The 21,689-nt window shown below is 40.0% G+C and overlaps 1 protein-coding gene across 1 annotated transcript in view; it reads right to left on the bottom strand.

Annotated features, from left to right (window-relative positions):
- Nucleotides 1–21,689, bottom strand: part of CSMD3 (CUB and Sushi multiple domains 3) — a 909,686-nt gene that overhangs the window by 329,995 nt on the left and 558,002 nt on the right. Inside the window, exons 30-31 of the mRNA XM_066579038.1 lie at nucleotides 18,422–18,517; nucleotides 12,462–12,665 (exon numbers count right to left, since the gene is read on the bottom strand). Coding sequence (XP_066435135.1) covers nucleotides 12,462–12,665; nucleotides 18,422–18,517 — 300 coding nt within the window. The remainder of the gene's footprint in view (nucleotides 1–12,461; nucleotides 12,666–18,421; nucleotides 18,518–21,689) is intronic.

Genomic DNA, 21,689 nt, shown 5'->3' with positions numbered 1-21,689 from the left:
CATTGAGCGCATATAGAGTAGAGAACAGGAATCGCAGATCGCAGATAGGTGCGATCTGCGATTTCTGTTCTATAATTTATCGGACGAGCGCATAAAAAGCGCTCATGTGTCCGATACCATTGCAAAGCAATGGTTCTCTAAGATCGCAGATCGCATGCACAGGTGCAGGTCGCACGGGAAATCGCCCGTGTGACCGAGGCCTCAGTAAGTGTAACTTCCTTTTTTCTGTATTGCCCACTCTTATGAGTGCAAAAAGTTTTCAATCCGCATTCTTACACTGTTAACACTACCATTCTATGATCTATGTACTGTAGTTGGTTTGTGCTATTTGTATGCTGTGAGTTTGGTTCTGGTTCTTTATAAATTCACTGACATTTTTTTCTGTGGGTATGCTGCTATCTTTCTGCTATCTGCACAAGCAGAATACAAGCAGACCGCCTATCAGGACAATATACATATTTTTTTCTCATGATGTGTGTGTGTGGGGGTGGGGGGGTGGAATTCCACAAAGGGTGCCATCTAATCTAAAAATCTCTTCAGCTGCTACACGTTCCATAGAAAAGTTAGTTTACGTTTGGCCTTTTTATATTCCCTATATAGTACAAGTTATTGACTTGCAATGGACACCCCCTCTCCATGGGCAATGTGCAATAGTACATGAACATTTGTCCTTTTGCACCACGAAAAACCTAAATAACAAGAAAAATAGTTATTGCAACAGTTAGATCTACAGTTGACTCGCATCCTATGTCTGAAAGTTCAGATCATATGAACCCTCAGAAGCTGGCATTTATTTGCATTTTTGCTTTAGTGAAGAGAAGTAAAGGAATGGATCTTTTAAGGTACTGCCCTGCATATGAAATGCTAGATTTTATATTAATTTAAATTATTCTAGTGTACCATAGACTTCAGAGGTGATTCTATACATATATTGTATATTAATTCACTCTTGAGTTTTGCTTCCCCTCAGCTTCAAAGAAAATAACCCACCCAGACAGATTCTTTTCATCTACATTTTTTAAGTTCACATCATCATTCTCAGCCTTACTTTTACATTTCCTGTGTATAGAAAAATAGACAGGGCCTTACTGCAATGAAATCAAAATATGGGGGGGGGGGGGGGTCCACAGAGACCACTCGGATCTCAAATTCATTTTCTACTCAGCAGTAGAGAAGTGATGTCTGAAATATGATTGGTCGCTATGGATCTTGCCACCACTCATATCAGAATTTGCAAGTGTTTTCTACCAGTGTCTCACCAGCAAGGTCATTGTGATGCCTGGGCTCTAATGGTAGTCAAATATCAGTATACCTTGCTTACACTTACACTATTTGAAGAATATCCAATCCCTCCCAACTCCATAACATACATGTACCTTATGGGTGGGAAGGTGTTTCCATGAAATTCCATATGTTTAGGGCATGTAGATGGTGTGGGCTCAAAAGCTGAGACTGTGCCATTCACTGTAGGAATTGGCTGTGAGTGATAGCAAGGGTCCCGCTGCAATGATGGGGAACAAAGAGAACAATGCTCCCTGCTTTTAATTTCTTTTTTGGGGGGCCCATGGGTTGCCATGACAGTGCCGGCCTAACAGTAGCAAGTACTGGCAGGTGAGCCGGATAATACACTGCAGTTCAGAATTATTCAAGCAATCAAAGGCTTACAGGTTCAAGTCCCCAATAGTGACATAACATTGTGAAAAGATAAAATAGTGAAAAAAATCTACCTACAAAAAAAGTTTCAAAAAATTAATTTTTTTTTTCAAAAGTTTGGTATTACCACATCTGTAGTGAGCCATACAAGAGATTGAACACACTTTTTATCTTGCATGAAACATGCTGGAAAAAAAGGCAAAATACAGGAGCCAAAATTATTTTTAAATTCATTTTGCCTCCCAAAATAATCATTGTACCCAAAAATTGTACCAATAAAAACTATAGCTCACCACACAAAAAGCGAACCCTTGTACATCTCTGTCCATAGAAAAGGTTTAAAAAGTGTCGCTAAAAATACTCCAAACAGAGGGTTTTCTTTTATGGAAAAGTATAAACATCTAAAAAAAAAGTATAATGTTGGTATTGTCTTAAATGTACAAATCTATAGAAAGAGTTATCATTTGACCACAAACTGAACACCGTTTAAAAAAATGACAGAATTGATGTGTTCTTTCCCCGTTTCCCAAAAGTAAAATTAATAAAAGTTATAGAAGACATTATATGTATCCCAAAATGGTACCAATGAAATCCACAGCTCACCACATAAAGACCCAGCCCTCATGTGGCTATATCGACTGAAAAGTAAAAAAAAAAGTTATGGCTATTGAAAAGTGGAGATGAAAATCCTCAGAAATAGTTCTGTTGTTAAAGAGAATCTGTCACAGTCTTTCTGCAACCCTCACTCTAGAGCTCCATAGGGTAGTGCATGTCACATTGATTGCAGTGATATGTCTGCTGTATATGGGTGCGTTCACATGAGCGTGTTTTTGTGCGTACATAAGTCCGCACTTAGGTACGAGCAAAAACAAGCGAGAACACAGCTGTGTGCTTGTTGTCAAGGGAGCCGCGGCTGCTGCCGGTGGCTTCATTGAAAACAATGCTCTGCCGGCCCCTGCATACTTTTTCAGGGAAGGGCTTTACATATAAGACCTTCCCTGAAAAAGAAACATTTTAGTGCAAAAAAAAAACGTACCTCTTCGCCGCTGCCGTGACCCTCCGCGGGCATGAAGAACACATCTGCCGCATGCGGCAGATGTTCCCTTCACCCCCCCTAGTTACAAGAGTTTCCTGCTGCTACATCTGCCACATTTGTGGCAGATGCAGCAGAGGAATTCTTTAATTCTCTACCGCAGCTGTCACACATGTCATATTTAAAGCCCTTCCCTGAAATCAATTGCCTGCAGCAGAATCCTCTACCGCAGCTGACATGTGTGACAGCTGCGGTAGAGAATTGAAGAATTCCTCTGCTGCATCTGCCACAGATGTGGCAGATGTAGCAGCAGGGAATTCTTTAAACTAGTGGGGATGAAGGAAACATCTGCCGCATGCGGCAGATGTGTTCTTCATCCACGCAGGGGACACAGCTAAGTAATTTATTTTTTTTTACACTAAAATTTTTCTTTTTTAGAGAGGAGCTTATATGTAAAGCCCTTCCCTGAAAAAGAATGTAGGGGTTCCGGCAGACCATTGTTTTCAATGGAGCCGCCGGCAACAGCCGCGGCTCCATTGAAAACAATGCGTGCATTCCCAATGGTTCATGCATGTCCTAACTTTGCAGGCATGTGCACTCACCATAGGGAATGCATTGTTGCAAATAGAAGCGTGTTTTTGTGGGTGCGTATGTACACACAACAACACACTCGTGTGAACGCACCCTATATCTGTGTTGTAGTTTCGGAGAAACTTGCATTTCATTAGTAGCATTCAGACACAGAACTAGTCTTGCATATTGATGAACTGTAAGTTATTCCCTATCAGAGAGGGAGGATCTTGTTAACAATATAAGCCAAATGTGAAATCAAGTACAGAAAGAATGTACAGAAACTTACAATATATTGGCATTCATTTATTTGCAAAAGCTCATTTGATTTTTGGTATTGACCATTTTATTTAACAGGGTCATGTATTGGCCCTCAGGCTTTGCAATACACATAACATGTTTTACCTGCAGTGCCTTCCTAATGAATGTTCCATCAGATGGCAGGGTTATGGGTCCCCTGTACTCAGGCACTAACCAAATGCCCAAAGAAAGAGACCACATACTACATATACCACGGTTAATGAATGCAAAAATATTCTGAGCATGCATTTTAATAGGAGCTAAAAAAAAATTCATCTTGATTACAACAAAATCCAAATTGTTGCAATCATCATAGTGAAAAATAAAGCAAATGGGCAACATACAGACTCATAGCGAGGCACAGATATTCTGCCTGCTTTCATTAGTCTGAAAAAAAAGCAAGATTGATGTGTTGCATTGCCATTAGCATTAGGAGGCAATATATCACTGCCTTAGAACAGCATTATCAACTCCTTCAGAAGCTTTCCTTAAATGCAGAGAGACTGCAGGAATATGTAGAACAATACAACTTAACCCTGTAAAGATTACAGCTGTAATGTCTTGTGCCATGCATAATTGATCACATCAATGGGAGATTGGATGGATATAAAATCAGTGACATTAAAATGTTCAAATAATTACCAGCAATGGCTGGGCGGTATGATTGATGACTGATATCTGTAAGTAAAATAATCTTAGGACACCCGAGACTCCGAACAATTTAATGCAGGCTCCTCTATACTTCATTTAAAACAAAGATCAAGCTCAATCTCATCCTAACTGCATATATTATCTACGGATTGATAAATAATTGGATTTGAGACTCTTGTTTCATTTCATTATACGGAGCAGTACATCATATATTGAATGATTTCATTCGTACAACTCCTTTGTAGGGAAAAAAATTGAGCAGTTAGAAAGCCAAGGATATCTGGCCCTGCTGAAAGTAGGGAGATAATTTCAAAGCTATAGAGGTTTAAGATAAAGTTAAAGGGGTTATCCAAAATTGACTTTTATCACCTGTCTACAGGATAGGTGTTAAAAGTCTGAACGGTAGAGTTCCCACCGCTGAGATCCCCACTGATCCCTAGAACAGGGGTCCGTGACCCCCTCTCGTTATCATTGCGGGTTCACTGCTCCCTCATAACTTCAGCACTTTAAGATAATCAAAAGGACAAAAATCAAAACCACGAGCTACAAGTTCAAACTTCCCTTATAAAATTGATATCATTTTATAATGCTATTAAAATATCTTAACCCTCAGATAACCATAAACATAAAATATTTAACATAACAAACAACCTAACACAGACACCAAAATTCAAATAAATAGTATATATTACTTTTAGCCACAGGTGTGGAACTTATGAATTGCCAAGGATACAGATAGTAACCATATAGTAAAACCATACAGTAAACTCTTCCTCAGGTGACCCTCTTAGTCGGATAACAGTCTGTAACATAGATGTTTGAATCATTTGACAGATTAACCAAATGACACATAGGTATACCATACTCTTTAATGCCCATATTATTCCCCTCACAGCAGGGTATTCACCCCGAACAGGGCGTCCCTACAGTTCTGCAGACTGACTCTTGCATGTCCCTTTAGTATACCTACAGAAATTCTGAAGCTTCCTAAGATGGTATACACATATAACTCCGTAGATAGTGTCATCTCTGTCATTTGTAGTCACTACTTGTAGAGCTGTGTTTGTATACTATCTTAGGCAGTTACAGTTAGGTGGATTGACAACTGGCTAAGTGATTATTCTCAAAGAGTGGTCATAAATGGCAACACATCCAAGTGGAAGAATGTTTCAAGTGGGGTACCACAAGGCTTTGTCCTGGGTCCATTGTTCTTCAACGTTTTTATAAATGATTTAGGGGAGGGAAAAGTTTGCAGACAACACAAAGCTATGAGGGATGGCTAACACTAAAGAAGAGAGAGAGTATTCAAAAAGATCTGGGCAAGCTTGAACAGTAGGTGGCAACTAACAGAATTATATTTAACAAGGAGAAATGCAAAGTACTACATCTGGGCAAGAAAAATGAAAAAAGCACATACAGAATGGCATGAATTGAGCCAAGCACATGTGAAAAAGACTTGCATATACTAATAGATCACAGACTGAACATGAGTCAATAGTGTGAAGCAGTAGCAAAAAAGGGAAACACAATTTTGGAATGTATTAAAAGAAGCATAGAGTCTAGATCACAATTATCAGTCTCTATTCTTGAGACCTCATCTGGAAAACTGTGTCCAGTTCTGGGCACCCCAATTAAAAAAGCCATAGACAAACTTGAGCAACTTCAGAGAAGAGTTAACAAGATGGTGAGCAGTCTGCAAACCATGTCCTATGAGGAATGGTTAAAGGATCTGGGAATGTTTAGCTTGCAAAAAAGAAGACTGAGAAGAGATTTAATAGCTGTCTACAAATATCTGAAGGGCTGTCTCAGTGCAGAGAGATCAGTCCTATTCTCGTATGCACAAGGAAGGACTAGAATCAATGGGATGAAAGTGAAAGGAAGGAGACACAGATTAGATATTAGAAAAAACTTTCTGACAGCGAGGGTGATCAATGAGTGGGACAGGTTGCCATGGGAAATGGTGAGTTCTCCTTCAATGAAAGTCTTCAAAGATCTGTCCAGGAGGATTTAATGAATCCTGCATTGAGCAGGAAATTGGACCGATGATCCTGGAGGTCCCTTCCAACTCTATGATTCTGTGAACCCTACTATCTCTAAGGAAGAAACACATTGGAATGACATGGATTGATTTTGGTTTGGGGAACCTTGAATCTTTTGAGGTATGTTAAAGAGACATGTATAGGGTGGTACTAAGAGTCAGTCTTCAGGACTTCAGGAATGCCCTTTTTGGGGTGAACACCTTGCCATGAGGGGTATAATAGGATGATCATATGGTAAGGTATACCTCTATGGCCATCTAAAGAAGAGTTTACTATATGGTTATTATCGGTATCCTTGGCAGTTCATAAGTACCACACCCATGGCCTGGCTTATTATATAATATTTATTTGAATTTTGGTGTCTCTGTTAGGCTCACTGTCCATGTGGGGAATATAATTAATAACTCTGCACCTGTTTCCTGTGCAGGGGATCTGCAGCTCTAGTAGCCCATAGGGATGCATTAGCATCAACAAGGCAATTTAAAGCACATGGATGTGACTTTTTCCTGGCATGCAGATTGCACGCATTGGAAGAAATTGCAGCATGCTCCATTTTGTCTGTAGATCCTGCAGGACAGCTTCCATTGAAGTCAATGGAAGCCATCATATCCACGGGACAGCCACAGCTGTCATTGTGGCTGTGCCGCAGATTCGTGGGAAAGCAGGACATTCATGAAAAAAAAAGCACTGCGCATGCATCCAGCACATCTGGACGCATTCATTGAGCTGAAGAAAGAAGATCCAGCCAGCGCAGAGGAGATCCGCGCTGGAGCCTTAGATGTAAGAAAACCTTTTTTTCTCCCAATGTCCACAGGCAGAGCTGGATTCTGCTGCAGGATTCAGCAGTGGAATCTGTGCGTGCAAGTGGACATTGGGCCTTAACCTCCAAGTTTGTTATGTTGAATATGACAAGGTTTCCAGTACCTGCGTTTTATGCTTATTGTTATCTGTGGGTTAAGAGATTTTAATAGTATCCAAACAAATTAGCAATTTTATAAGGGGGTTTGAACTTGTAGCTCTATGTACCCTTGCAGCAACGTGGAGATTGAATGGAGTTGGGGCTGACTATGTGCAGCCGCCACTCCACTCTTTTCAATGGGGATGAAAAATAGCAGAGTACAACTGCTTAGCTATCTCTGACAGTCCCATTGAAGATAAATGGAGCAGTACCATGCATGCTCAATGACAGAGGAAAGGGGGTGCAGGGAGCCCACAGAGAGGAGGGGAGTGGGACAAGGGATCCCCATTCTCAGGACTAGTGAAGGGCTCAGTGGTGAGATGCCGCCCATCAAACTTTCATCACTTATCTTGTGGAGACTGAGCTCACCAATGATTATCTTTTTTCTCCTCCCTCCAGATAAAATGGTATCTCTTTCAAGTTTACTTCGCATTCCTTGACCACAGAGATCCTAATAAAAAAATCACCAATGTGCATATAGCTTAATTTCTATTTATCAAAAGCTGAGATAGTTCTTTATGGAAACGACCTCAGCAAACCACTTCTTCGATTTCAACCTCATGGACCCCTAGAGGGAGTAGTAAGTCAACAGTTTGGTTCATTCAAATACATTTTGATAATATATTATAAAAAAGAGCATCAAAATTATCAGTGTGACAGAATATCTACACAAACTGTATATTGATGTGTAGAGATGAAAAAAAAGTAAATGAACCCTTTGGAATCGTAGGATTACTGCATTGACTACTAATAAAAGCAATGTTTTGTAGCTTTTTCAACTCCATGTACTTCTACAAAACATCTTTTGAAAGTTGTTTGCATTGAGGCAAAATTCGTACTAATCAGCCTTTTTTGAAAAGAACAGATTTGTCGGTAACCAGGTTATCTGTGCCTTTATTTAATAGGTAAAGCCCCTGTGAAACCCACACTTCTAATCTCATATCCTTAATGAAAACACCATTACTTTTTTTTTCTTGGACTGGAAAGTGTAGGGTGTGCTCTATAAGGCCTTAGTCAGACGGGCGTTTTTAGCCGCGATTTGCGCATGCGCATGCGTCCGGCGATTTTATAAAACCATTGCTTTGCAATGGTATCAGACACATGGGCGCTTTTTATGCGCTCGTCCGATAAATTATAGAACAGAAATCGCAGATCGCACCTATCTGCGATCTGCGATTCCTGTTCTCTTCTGTATATGCGCTCAATGGGGCCGGCGGCAGCAGCGCCGACCCCATTGAGAACATATAGAAGACAAATCATTCTTCTCTGCCACGGCTGTAACAGCTGTGGCAGAGTAGAACGATGTTTGCCCATTGAATTCAATGGAGCGGCAATACAGCCGCTCCATTGAAAGCAATGGGCTGCCGGCGTGCGCGGGGTGAATTGTCGGGAAGGGGTTAAATATATAAGCCCTTCCCTGCAATTCATCCTAAAATGTGTTAAAATAAAAAAAAATTGTATACTCACCTTTCCGCTGCAGCCGGAGTCCAGCCGCGGCCGCTGTCAGTTCTCCTGAACTGCTTCTCGGCACTATTCAGCTGGCGGGGCTTTAAAATCCCCGCCTGCTGAATGATCTGCCTCTGATTGGTCACAGCCTGACCAATCAGAGGCCGGTTTCACTCACACACCCATTCATGAATTCATGAATGGGTGAGTGACTGCTGCCTCTCAGCGCTGAGCCAATCAGGGGCAGGTCTGACTCACATCCATTCATGAATTAATGAATGGGTGTGAGTGAGGCATGCCTCTGATTGGCTCAGCGCTGAGCCAATCAGGGGGCAGGTCTGACTCACACCCCCTTCACACCCACTGCTGGACGGCAGCATGGAGCTCCAGCTGCCAGGAGAAGGTGAGTATACAATTTTTTTTTATTTTAACACATTTTAGGATGAATTGCAGGGAAGGGCTTATATATTTAAGCCCTTACCGACAATTCATCCCGGGCTCGCCCGCAGCGCATTGCTTTAAATGGAGGCGGCTCTATTGCCGTCTCCATTGAATGCAATGCGCTGGACAGCTCCGGCCCGTTTCTAATGAAACGCGGCTAGGAGCAGATCTTTGGGCGATTTGCGGGCGACTTGCGCGCACCGGTCACGCGATTTGCGGATGCACAACCGTCATGCGATCCACAAATCGCGCGAAAAAACGCCCGTCTGACTAAGGCCTAAAAGTCATGAATAGTATAATTGTTTGTCTTTTATTAGATTTTGTTTGACTATAATTGTGACTTAGATAATAATAATCAAAAATCGCAAAAAAACGTTTTTTGGAAGATGTTTTTATCCATGATGTCAAAATAAGGGTGGACACCCACTGGCGTTTTTATTTCTTGTGCTGCGAGTGAAAACACTTGCTTCGCAGCGCAAAAAAAAAAATGCTACGATATCGCCAATGCTCTCAATGGGGCGAGCGGCAGCAGCGCTAGCCCCATCACAAACATAGAGAGTATATCGCGGACTTCTGCCACCGCTGTGACAGCTGTGGCAGGACTTTCCTTCATCACCACTATCCCATTGCTTTAAATGGGGTCAGCACTGAATTAAATTGATTCATTAATGAATAGCTGAGCGCTGCCTGTAATTGGCTGAGTGCTCAGCCAATCAGCGCAGCCCTTTCAGGAGAAAGTGCTGGACAGCAGTGCAGGGGACCCAGCTGGAGGACACGCCTGAGCGGCGGAGTAGTGAGTTAAGATTTTTATTTTTTTTTCTCACTAGCTAGGGATGATTTTCAGGGAAGGGCTTATATTTCAAGCCCTTCCACCAAAAATTATGCTGTGGGGGTTGCCTCAAAACCACTGCTTTCAATGGGGCCAGCAGCAGCAGCGCCGACCCCATTGAAAGCAAAAGGATAGAATCCTGAACTTCTGCTACAGCTGTCACTGCTGTGGCAGAGGATTACTTCATCCCCACGGGGATGAAGGCAACTCCTGCCACAGCTATCACAGCTGTGGCAGAAGTCCGCGGTATACTCCCTATGTTTTCTGATGGGGCTAGCACTGCTGCCGCTGGCCCCATTGACAGCACGGAGCGATATTGAAAAATTCCTTCTCTGCGATGCAAAGCATTACTGAAACATCGCAAATGAGTATGAAACCATTGAAAATCATTGGTTTCATAATCATCTCTGTTGCATCACAGGGAAAAATATTGCTAGTGGGTGTTCACCCTAGGATACTATTTTTACCCTCGTTTCCAAGGGAGTGTTGGAGGTTTTTGTTTTCTATTGCTGTGGGGTGTGCCTGCACCTGTCTGTGCACCCAACGGTTGTTGTATCTGTGTGGTCAGCTGGCATTTTGGATTTACATTACATAATAATCAGTCCACATTTTATTATTGATCATTGCAGAATTCCAGGTTATTCCAAAGGGTTCACTTACTTTTTCTTGCAACTGAAAATGTTTATTGATAACTAGATACATAACATACTAACTTAATTTATCACAAAGACAACCCTCTGCCATGGACTTTCTGAACATTTACAGGATCTCAAACAATGGGACAAATTATGATCGTGTTAAGGTTGTGCATCTGAGACCTGTGGTTCTACAGGTTTCCTTGAGTACAGCTTCACAGGTAGGGGTTAATTGAGCTCACTGGGTGTGGTATTCTCCAACAGCCAATCCCCTAGTCTGTGACAGATAAATTCCAGCAAACCCTTGTGAGAGCTTGCTGGTCATTTTAGTGCTTTATGTATCACTGTTAATCCCACTCAAAGCTGGTATGTGCATGCTTGTCTTCAGTGAATCTCTCTTTCCCTGAAGATGGTCTGGACACCTGCTGTCCCTCCCCTCCTTGTGTTCTGAGCTGCATGCATTGTGTAGTGTGTTTGGTACGATGATCACACAGGTGCAGGTGGCCCACAGGTTTCTCCCAATCCCTGGGCAGGTGTGGCCCCCAGGCGTCTGATGTCCTATGTGTGTGTCAAATGGGTGATGCCTGACACTGTTCCCTATGTCAGCACAGTGACTGACTCTCTATTTCCTCGGTGTGAGTACACTTGGACTGGCTACGGTTTACCACCTGTATGCATGTGAGCTCTGGGTGGGGTTACCGTTATATTTTATATGCACAACCATGTGTGTTGGTGTGAACAGTGATGTGTTTGATATGTCTGTGCTAGTGGCCAGACATGTGCTTTATGTGCAGTCCTGTTTTGTGTTCAATGTGTGTCATTACAATAGCACCTACGGGGTGGGCCATGGAAAAGTAGCCCGGCATCACACTTTTACAAAAGCTGTCTAAAAGAAAATCTTAGCAGCCACAGCTTTCATTTCTTATACTACTGCAGTAAAATAAAAAGCTGTGCTGTGATTGGCTGTGAATGGACAACAAATATTTTCTTTAAGACAGCTTTCATAAGAGTGTGGTGCAGGCTGATTTTCCATGGCCTATACTGTACAATATACTTCATTGGAATAGTGTTTAGGGGGGAAATATTTTAATTAGATGTGCTAAGAAAAAAAAGTCTGTGTCTACAATAATGTAGGCCAATGGGAAACATGTAAAGGAATCCCCATGTTTGGTTGTTCTGAGTATTTCATATATTCAAAATAGCAGTCACCATCCGGGGACCAGTTTCCACTAGTATATAATATTTCAGTATTATCTTGTCAGATTATTTGTTTTTCTTAGCACCATAATTTGTGCATATTGATTCTTGAAAATCTGTTACCAGACGTAAAAGAACATCTCTGTAATGAGTTATGACACGTTCTGAAATAAATTTCCTTTTTCTTCTTATTGAATATTGTAATTGTGACACCCGCAATATACTGTAATAAACTCACGGGTTTAATCTCTAATCAGGAAAAAGATACAAGAGAAAATTCACTAAAATGACATCTTAGTTATAATATTAGAAGATGATTCTTTATGAGAGAACTTGTGCGTAATTATCTCAGAAGTCCTCAAATGAACAGGGATTGAAATTTCACAGAATGTAACATCTTGTCTCGTGTCTTTATCTTTTTAGATTAACCCTATGTCAAACATTGTTACACGAATCATAGAACTCTGCAAGATAAAAATAAGGTCATTTTAGTTCAGTTGTAGGTTGACTCACAGTAAAAGTCAATGAAGAACAGACAATAGACGGAATGTTCTTCCGTGCAGGCCCCTTGTGGAACAGTATTTGATACTTTCTTCTTACTTAAAAGGCTAACTTGTTTGATTTTCTGTTTGAACAGACTTGTATCTGGTAACAAAAGTTTCAGGTCAATGCATCCTCCTCAGTAGATACTTTATTATTAGATACTTACCGACACATGTTGGTAAAGTGTCATTCCATTGAGCCAATGCATTCGGAACGGAATCACATCTAATGGCCACTGATCCATGGAGGATATATCCTGGGTTACATTCAAAGAACACCACAGATCCAACAGCAAAGTCGTTCCCCATTCTTTTTCCAAATCGTGGCTCTGGTACAGAGCTACATTGGGTAGCACTCGTCCGTGGGACCGCTGGGAAAAATAATTGAAAACCCTTAGAATAAGACCCATGAACATACCAGAGATCTAAGAGAAAATTTCTACTAGTAATTAGAATAGACGCTTCTTCAATGCAGACACAATTTATTAAACATTGTAACTTGCTAAACTATAACGCTTAAGATATAATATTGTCTTAAGTCTTGTTTCCGCTGATTAATGTTTAGAAAAGAACATGCACCATCTTAAATCATTCCAGACAGATTTTTAAAATATGAGAACAGAATAAGCAGCTAGTAGTTTTAGTGTGTAGGTGTGAAAAGCTCATTTAGACATATTAGGAAATTATGTGATAGATACAAATTTTGTATTATGATTAGTAGCATCTATATGTACAATATATGTATGATCATTACTAAAAAAAACCCCAATACAGCAGAAAATACACTTTTATTTTATTACGACATACAAAAAATTACATCTTTGTTGTAACATGCGCTATATAAGGAATTTTGTGACCGGACATCCAATTAACCCCTTGAGTGGCACGCCCGGAAATTTTCCGGGACGAGCTCCACTGCCCATAGCGATATAGCCCATTTTAAAAAAACCTGCCCTGGTGGGTCTGACAGGGTGGTAGGAAACCCGCCACTCAAGGGGTTAAATGGTCACTGTATAACAGCACAAATCTCCTGTAATAGCTGCATGCTGCATATGAAAATAGCAGCTGATTGCTGGAAGGAGATAAGGCCAACACACATGGGTGGGGTGATATTTTATTCCAAGAAGAGGCTATACCTTGGGACAACCCATCTAAAGTAAGTTTTACAGTAGTTTTTCTGAAGCAAAACTACTGATCGCTCAATGTTGTTGCTGCAGAGGAGGGTTCAGACATGCATGTGTGTCTGATGTCAGTATGTGCAGAGCCAATAAAATCAACTTTTCAGCTTCTTGCCATCTTGAGTTCTCTGGAGGCAAGACTTCTTCTAATAGTGCTCTCCTTCTTTCTTCAATAAGCTGCTATCCAGCAAAGATTGACATCTGCAGCAGTGTACTGGTTGAACACTACGGCTGTCAAAGCTGAGAAGCTTTTTGATGAAAAGGACCATCTCCAAAACATTTTTGGTGGCTTTATCCATTTTCTTCTGACTGTTGGGGGACCCTAAATGTATCAATAATGGTACTTTCACACCGCTCTTCCCTGCCGCTACCAAGTTCTGTCAACAGTTTTAGCTAATGGATAATGTTTAGCTAGCTAACTGTTAAGGGAGCAAAAGTAAGTACACAACCTCTTTAAAGCGACCCTCCAGTTTTGGGACAAAATATAGTCCCGGTATTGGAGGGGTTTTTACATTACTAACTTTTGCTTTTCTCTGCTGTCTTTCAACTTGTTGGCTTCAGGTCTAATTTTCAGCCTTCCAAGATGGCTGAAAAAATATTGAGACTACCTAATCCTCACAGTTCATTGGTAGTGCTATAACTTCTTTCTGATCAGCCTGACATGATCACGTGATCAGCAGTGGCCAATCAGATATCAGTGCACAATATGAATTAGAAAATTTGTGCAGCCATCTTATATGGCTGAAACTGAAGCCCAGAACTGGTGAAAAGGAAGAACGTCAGAAAAAGAACTGCAGGTAGTGTACATACCTCCTCATTTTGTCCTGGGACAAAAAATTGATTCTGCAACTAGGGGGTCATTTTAACCGTTTATGGTTTCTCAATACAATGATCAAGCTTCAGAGGTATAACATTTGTCTTTGCAAAACTCTTTTCTAACTTAATACTATAAGAAAAAGCCCACCCCTCTTGAAATCAGAGGAACAAAATCCACAACCATTAGGATCTATCTATCTATCTTTCTATCAATCTCATATCTATCTATCTCATATTTATTGATCTCATAGCTATCTATCACATATCTATCTATCTATCTATCTATCTATCTCATATCTATCTATCTATCTCATATCTATCTATCTCATATCTATCTATCTCATATCTATCTATCTAGCTATCTATCTATCTATCTCATATCTATCTATCTCATATCTATCTATCCCATATCTATCTATCTATCTATCTATCTATCTATCTATCTATCTCATATCTATCTATATATCTATCTATCTCATATTTATTGATTTAATAGCTATCTATTAGAGATGAGCGAACGTACTCGGTAAGGCCGATTTCGCAATCGAGCACCGCAATTTTCGAGTACTTCACTACTCGGGTGAAAAGATTTGGGGGTCGCCGGGGGGCAGGGCATGGCGTGGTGGAGCGGGGGGTAGCAACGCGGAACAGGGGGGAGCTCTTTCTCTCTTCCTCTCCCCCCCACTCCCCTCTGCAACCCCCCGCTCACCCACGGCACCCCCCGAATCTTTTCACCCGAGTAGTGAAGTACTCGAAAATCGCGGTGCTCGATTGCGAAATCGGCCTTACCGAGTACGTTCGCTCATCTCTACTATCTATCTCATATCTATATATCTCATATCTATATATCTCATATCCATATATATATATCTATTAAAGATGAGCGAACACCAAAATTTTCGGGTTCGCGTTATTCGAAACGAACTTCCCGCGATGTTCGGGTGTTCGTTTCGAATAACGAACCCCATTGAAGTCAATGGGCGACCGGAACATTTTTGTATTTCGCCGATGCTCGCTAAGGTTTTCATGTGTGAAAATCTTGGCAATTCAAGAAAATGATGGGAACGACACAGCAACGGATAGGGCAGGCGAGGGGCTACATGTTGGGCTGCATCTCAAGTTCACAGGTCCCACTATTAAGCCACAATAGCGGCTTAATCAGAGGCAGCCCTCACTCACCCATTCATGAATTCATGAATGGGTGTGAGTGAGGGCTGGCCTCTGATTGGTCAGGCTGTGACCATTCAGAGGCATCTTATTCAGCAGGCGGGGATTTTAAATCCCCGGCTGCTGAATACTACTCACAGCTGTTCAGAGCAGTTCAGGAGAACTGCAGCCTGCCGCGCTGAACTCCGTCTGCCGGCACCAGGTGAGTATATATATATTTTTTATTTTTACACATTTCTGGATGAATTGCAGGGAAGGGCTTATATATTTAACCCCTTTCCGACAATTCATCCCGCGATCGCCGGCAGCCCATTGCATTCAGTGGAGTCGGCTGTATTGCCGGTTCCATTGAATTCAATGGGCAAACATCGTTCTTCTCTGTCACAGCTGTTACAGCTGTGGAAGAGAAGAAGGATTTGTCTTCTATATGTTCTCAATGGGGTTGGCGCTGCTGCCACCGGCCCCATTGAGCGCATATAGAAAAGATTTCTCAGGGAAGAAAGTTAAAGTAACCCGAACATCCGAACATCGTGTGGTGTTCGTTACGAATAACGAACATCCCGAACACCCTAATATTCGCCCGAGCATCAAGCTCGGCCGAGTATGTTCGCTCATCTCTAATATCTATCTTATATTTATTGATCGCATAGCTATCTATGTATCTATCTGTCTCATATCTATCTATCTATCTCATATTTATTGATCTCATAGCTATCTATCTATCTATCTATCTATCTCATATTTATCAATCTCATATCTATCTCATTATCTATCTATCTATCTCATATCTATCTATCTCATATCTATTTATCTCATAATCTATTTATCTCATAATCTATCTATCTCATATTATCTATCTCATAATCTATCTCATATCTATCTATCTATCTATCTATCTATCATCCTTTATTATGAAAACTAGTTACCTAAGTCTTGTGTTGTATGCGACTAATAAATGCAATTTTCATATCTTTACTAAAAAGAAACAATTTGCAAATCTACTTGTTCTCTTTTTTGACAGACATTCAACAAATTGTTGAAACATAATTGTTGCATTGTCAAAAGGCTTTAGAGAAATCCATTATTAGTTATTTACAAGAGGATGACAAAAAATTGAGTGAGTCTTGCTAAAGCTCTCGAACACGGAAACATTAAATATGTGTTATTTCTTTTACAAAAAAAAATTGATGCAATGTTTGAAAGCACAAACACAGAACTTCTGTGATTAAACACTTCTAATGATCACATAAAGGTCTATGTTACAGACACATTTTGAAATTTATCAAAATTACCTCTTTTTACAAAATTAGTGCAATTTCCACATAGGCTTTTAGATTTACAATAAAAGTTAAATTACAGCTTTCACATGATCTGTCAAGTCATTTTAGTATAATGTTTTGCCGTAATAGGCCAAAATAATCAGTGACATTGTAACCCTTACTCAACAAATAGTCAACAGCAAAAAAAACTGTGGAGAAGGATAGAACTTTTATTGTTGCAGATTAGATTTTTATAAAGTAATTCTGAAAATTATATTCACAAATTGCTGTATGTTTATGAATATATGTTATTATTATAATGATTCTTTCATAAATTAGGCTTCAAGATTTTCTCTAAAAATTATATCCTTGAAGTTCATAATTTTCTGGGGTAGTGTTGAGCACACAGAACCTGTAGCACCATGTTTCGGGTCTAACTTTGCCTAAAGTGTAGTTTGCCATGAACCCAAACTGAGCTTTTAGAAAAGTTCTACCTGAAACACGGTTCTACCGGTTTGGTTAGCTTAACACTAGTTTTGAACGCTGGTGTATAACAATGTCTAAGAGCCATAAAAGTCCAATAAAAAGAGCTTTTATGATTCTTAGACAGTGTTATAGACCAATTTTAGGGGTTTCGGTAAACTTTTGAATTGGTTCAAACCAATTCGATCGGAACCAAACGTTTTGCAAAAGTGCAGCGAATGGGCAGAACCGAACTTTTTGACAGTTTGCTCTTCAATATTGATAGGAAATACTCTAAGGATGTTGAATTTTCTTGAATTGTGGAACTATTCTTTCCTAAAAGTAATCCTTCTAAGTGGGAATAGCACCGCAACAGTGTCTAGTGGAGTGTAACAAAATTTTCTGTCTGAAACCGACAAGTTACATGGAATTTTGATATACATGAGTGCTAAAGTTGATTAATAAGGCTAACAACATCAAAACTATTGTTATAACTGAAATGACAGAAAATATGACAAAATATAAAAACATTCTATAGAAAAACAGGCAAACTAGATCAGCCACATGGTCTTTTTCTACTGTATGTTTCTAAGCCGGTACATAAATATAGCATATAAACCAGCTTCCTATCTATTAGCCATATAACATGGATAAAGTTGTTGTGGGTTCTACTTTATGTACAAGAGAGACTGTAATAGCAGCTATAAATCATTCATAGTGATGGTCCAATTTATTTTGACGAAAGTGAATTTCGCCAAATATTATCATAGTGTAGACTTCAAAGATGTAGTCCAATGGTTTGATACATAAGAAGAGGTCATTAAAGGGAGTGGAACAGCTGGCAAAAAAATATATTAATAAAACAGCATTTCCTAAATTCAATCCTGAAGTACTACTAGCAGGTCATTTTTGAGGCTAGGGGTGGAACAACATGGTTTGGTCATAGTTGGGCTAGAGTCCCAGTGTCTAAAAGACCAATTGCCCCTCTACTGCACAAGAAGGCACAAGCAGTATAACTGGCACATGGTGCCATCTGTGTAATAATAGGGAAATCCTGAAAACAATCTGCTTGGAGTACTTGAGGACTGGATTTGAGAAACATTGCCTTAAAATTGTGATTTTTTTTTTTTTTTGCGCAGACAGAAAACTCTGTTTATGCCTGGTGACCACTCAGTTAAATCCCGACTGGATGATATAAAGACACAATACATGTAGAATGTATTGTTAAATGGGATGTGCATTTACCTTGATAGACAAAGTGAAATCCTTTCGAAGTCATTGGTCCAATTGTTGTAAATTTAATAATAATCTGGTTACCAGAACTTAGTGGAAGCGATTCGCCTACTCAATAAAATAAATAAAACAAAATGTATTAATAAGTCAGCAAATTAAACTTCTGATTGTGTTATCTGTTCTTATACATGGTTTAGGACTAAATTATCAGTATGTGGTTACTGTAAGCCTAGCAAATATTACATTTATAGGACAAATTAAAAAATAAATGAGTTTAATGAGTATTTATTATAAGGGTGTCAGATATCATATATTTATGTGTTAAAGAGAATCTGTCACCTAATATGTAACTTAAAGCATTGGTGTATAATAATAAATTAATACTAAAGTTGTGGTCACAATAAAATGAAAATGGTAATACACAGATTTGCTCCATAGTGAGCAAAGAGTTGCCCCATAGTTCAGTAAACAGCATGTAGAGGGACCATGTGTCACAATGTATTCTGTTAGTTACCCACGTAGGTATGCCTCAAATACGTCTCAGGCTCTGTTACCACTACTGTGCATTCATAGCTTGCATTCTTAATGGAGTTATGACTAGTACTGATTTATATGGAGTTATGATGAGTACTGATTCATGATGCTGTCAGGTTTCTTTCAATGTTCTGCAGTTTCTGATAGCAAAACCAGTGTTGCAGACTACTCTATTTTTGCCATCAAAAACATTAGAAACCCAAGAGAACATAACAGCAAAAACCAGACTTTTTGTTATGTAAGGCCTCAGAGCGCTTCCGGCTGAGTGGACGCTATGTGGGTCAGAATACCGCATAAGGCATGCTGTTTACCAGGACACCATGGGAAACGGGAGCCAGGGAAGTATGCAAAGAGTCCTCGGGACCTGTCCTTTAAGCACCATAACTCATAGGTGATGACAGGTTCCCTTTAAAGGCAAACTGTCATGAGTCTTATGCTTCTTGAACCACGGACAGCACAAAATCCTGACAGGGATGCATATTTCAGACATCCATGTTTAACACTGAAACGCTACAGCCATTTATGGAAAACATAGTTTAAAAATCAGTCTGGAACAGGAGAAGAGTCATCCCAGAGGCTTCCTGACAACTTCTCCCCTCCAGACTTGGCAAGTTTGACAGTGCTCTTATTACTTGTGTATAGGGAGAGACCTGTCAATCTGGCTTAGCCAGTAAGAACAAACCAGTAGGGAGGCACACCAGTGATTTTTTTTTTCCCATTCCGATTACTTTTTAAACTCTGTTTTCTATTAAATGCTTTGGCAACATAGTAAAACATAGATGTCTGCAATGTGTGTGTCTGGTGGAATGGTATGCTACCCATGGTTTAGGAAGCATATCCCATCTGACAAGTTCACTTTAAAGTATTCTATATTTCTCATATTGATTCCTGACTCTGAATAGCACAATGGTGAGGATTTCACTTAGTTTGTTGTCTCAAAATTAGCTCATACTCTTGTATTTGAAGAATAATATGTCCACTGGAATTAAAGGGGGAAAGGTAATTCAGAACTTTAGGCAAGAGTTTACCGATCGGGATCCCTGCCAAACTATTGATTCTCAGTGCTGTCAATGGGGTCAGCATTGGAAGCTGATAGCACTGTCAACATTACAGCAGCCCGTTTTGGCACTGCAGGCACAGCTCCCATTAAATTCAATGGGAGCTGTGCCTTCAATACCAACCCGGGCCACTGCACTATGGACAGTGCGATCTGCCTCCTGCACTGTCATACTGACAGTTGATCAGTGGGAATCCCGAGTGGTGGACCCCTGCCGATCATTTATTATCAGGATTTCACAGAGTAGGCAGAGCAAAAAGTCTCCAAATTTAACTTGAGTAGCCCTTTCACAGTGGTGACTTGAATTAAAAAATATAATTTTTATTTTGAACTTTTTAAAAATGCACATATAGGGGCACAACACATAAAACAACAAAAACAAAAAAAGTAAGTAAGGGGCGTGGTAAATACCATCCAACCACACCGTCACTAAAGATGGGCATCCAATTGTGCTGTGTGTGTGGGTGTTTGTGTGATCTGGTCACCGGCGACCACAAAGTTTTTTTGTCCTGCTTAAAGCCGGTAATGTATGAGGCAGGGGTATATTGGTACTTGGGGTTTGTAAGATTATCCCCAGTTGTTTTGGTCTTTTTTATTTATAAAGCCCACACACCGTAGATGGATGCAATTTTTAGTGATTTGAACGTTCGTTTCTTCACAATTCTTTTTTGCCCCCCCCCCCCTTTTTTTCAAAGGAGGGTAGAGGTACTTGACCAATTCCTAAATGGATAGTCGGAATTGGCCTTGGCCGTAGGGATCATCTCCCGAGGTTGCTAGATATGTATGATGCCAACCTCCAGAGAGAGTCTCCCGGTTAGTATAGGACGGCCTCGCCTCTATAGATAAGGGTCGTAGTGTAAATACTTGACCCAAGCGTATTCGAATTTCCCTTTTTAGTATGCTGATTCTCGTATTTATTATTTATTATCAGGTCATCAATAGAAAAAGTCCCCAAAGACCCAAACAAGTCCTTTAAACAAAATTGTTTTTTGTTGTAAATTCTGCACTATTATAGAGATAGGAGCACCATTTTTACCTATATGTCATCTATGACTCAAAGACCCAGGAAAGTTAAACATGCTCCATGAGCATTATCATGACAGAAATGTCTATAAAAAGAGGGAGCTTGGAAGGCTTAGAACTGTATCAATTTGACTTATATTCTCACACTGACATAACATTTGATGGATGTTGTTCTTATAGCCTCTAAGAGCCTATGCACACAGCAGTTTTATAGTCTTGTTTAGTATGGAGTCATAATACTGTAGGGTTCCAAAGGGGTGCACTGTATAGTATGCAAGTGTGAATGAGCCCTTATGCTTGTTTGTATAGATACATATTACTTGGAAATACAATTTTACATTTGTGCAAGGCTGGTTTCACAAAAAAAAAAATTCTTTTTAAAAAGTTGCAGTTAATATGGCACTTTTTCATGTCGTTTTTTGAGCCAAAGCTGGAAGTGGATTCCAAAAATATTGGAACTATAAAGGAAGGACTCCTACTTCTCCTTTCTTCTTGATCCCATTCTAGCTTTCATTCAAAAAAAAACTCATGAGCAATTGTCACAAAAACTGTATATTTTTCAAAAAAAATCATAGTGTCACACCAATGCAAAACTGGCCTTTGATCAATACCGTAGGCCAGACATGTATATTAGTAGCCTGGAAATCACCATTGTGCTTATCTAAG

This window comes from Eleutherodactylus coqui, chromosome 9, assembly GCF_035609145.1.
Source record: "Eleutherodactylus coqui strain aEleCoq1 chromosome 9, aEleCoq1.hap1, whole genome shotgun sequence".
In the NCBI taxonomy this organism is placed as follows: Eukaryota; Metazoa; Chordata; class Amphibia; order Anura; family Eleutherodactylidae; genus Eleutherodactylus; species Eleutherodactylus coqui.
This window is presented reverse-complemented; position numbering and strand designations above follow the sequence as displayed.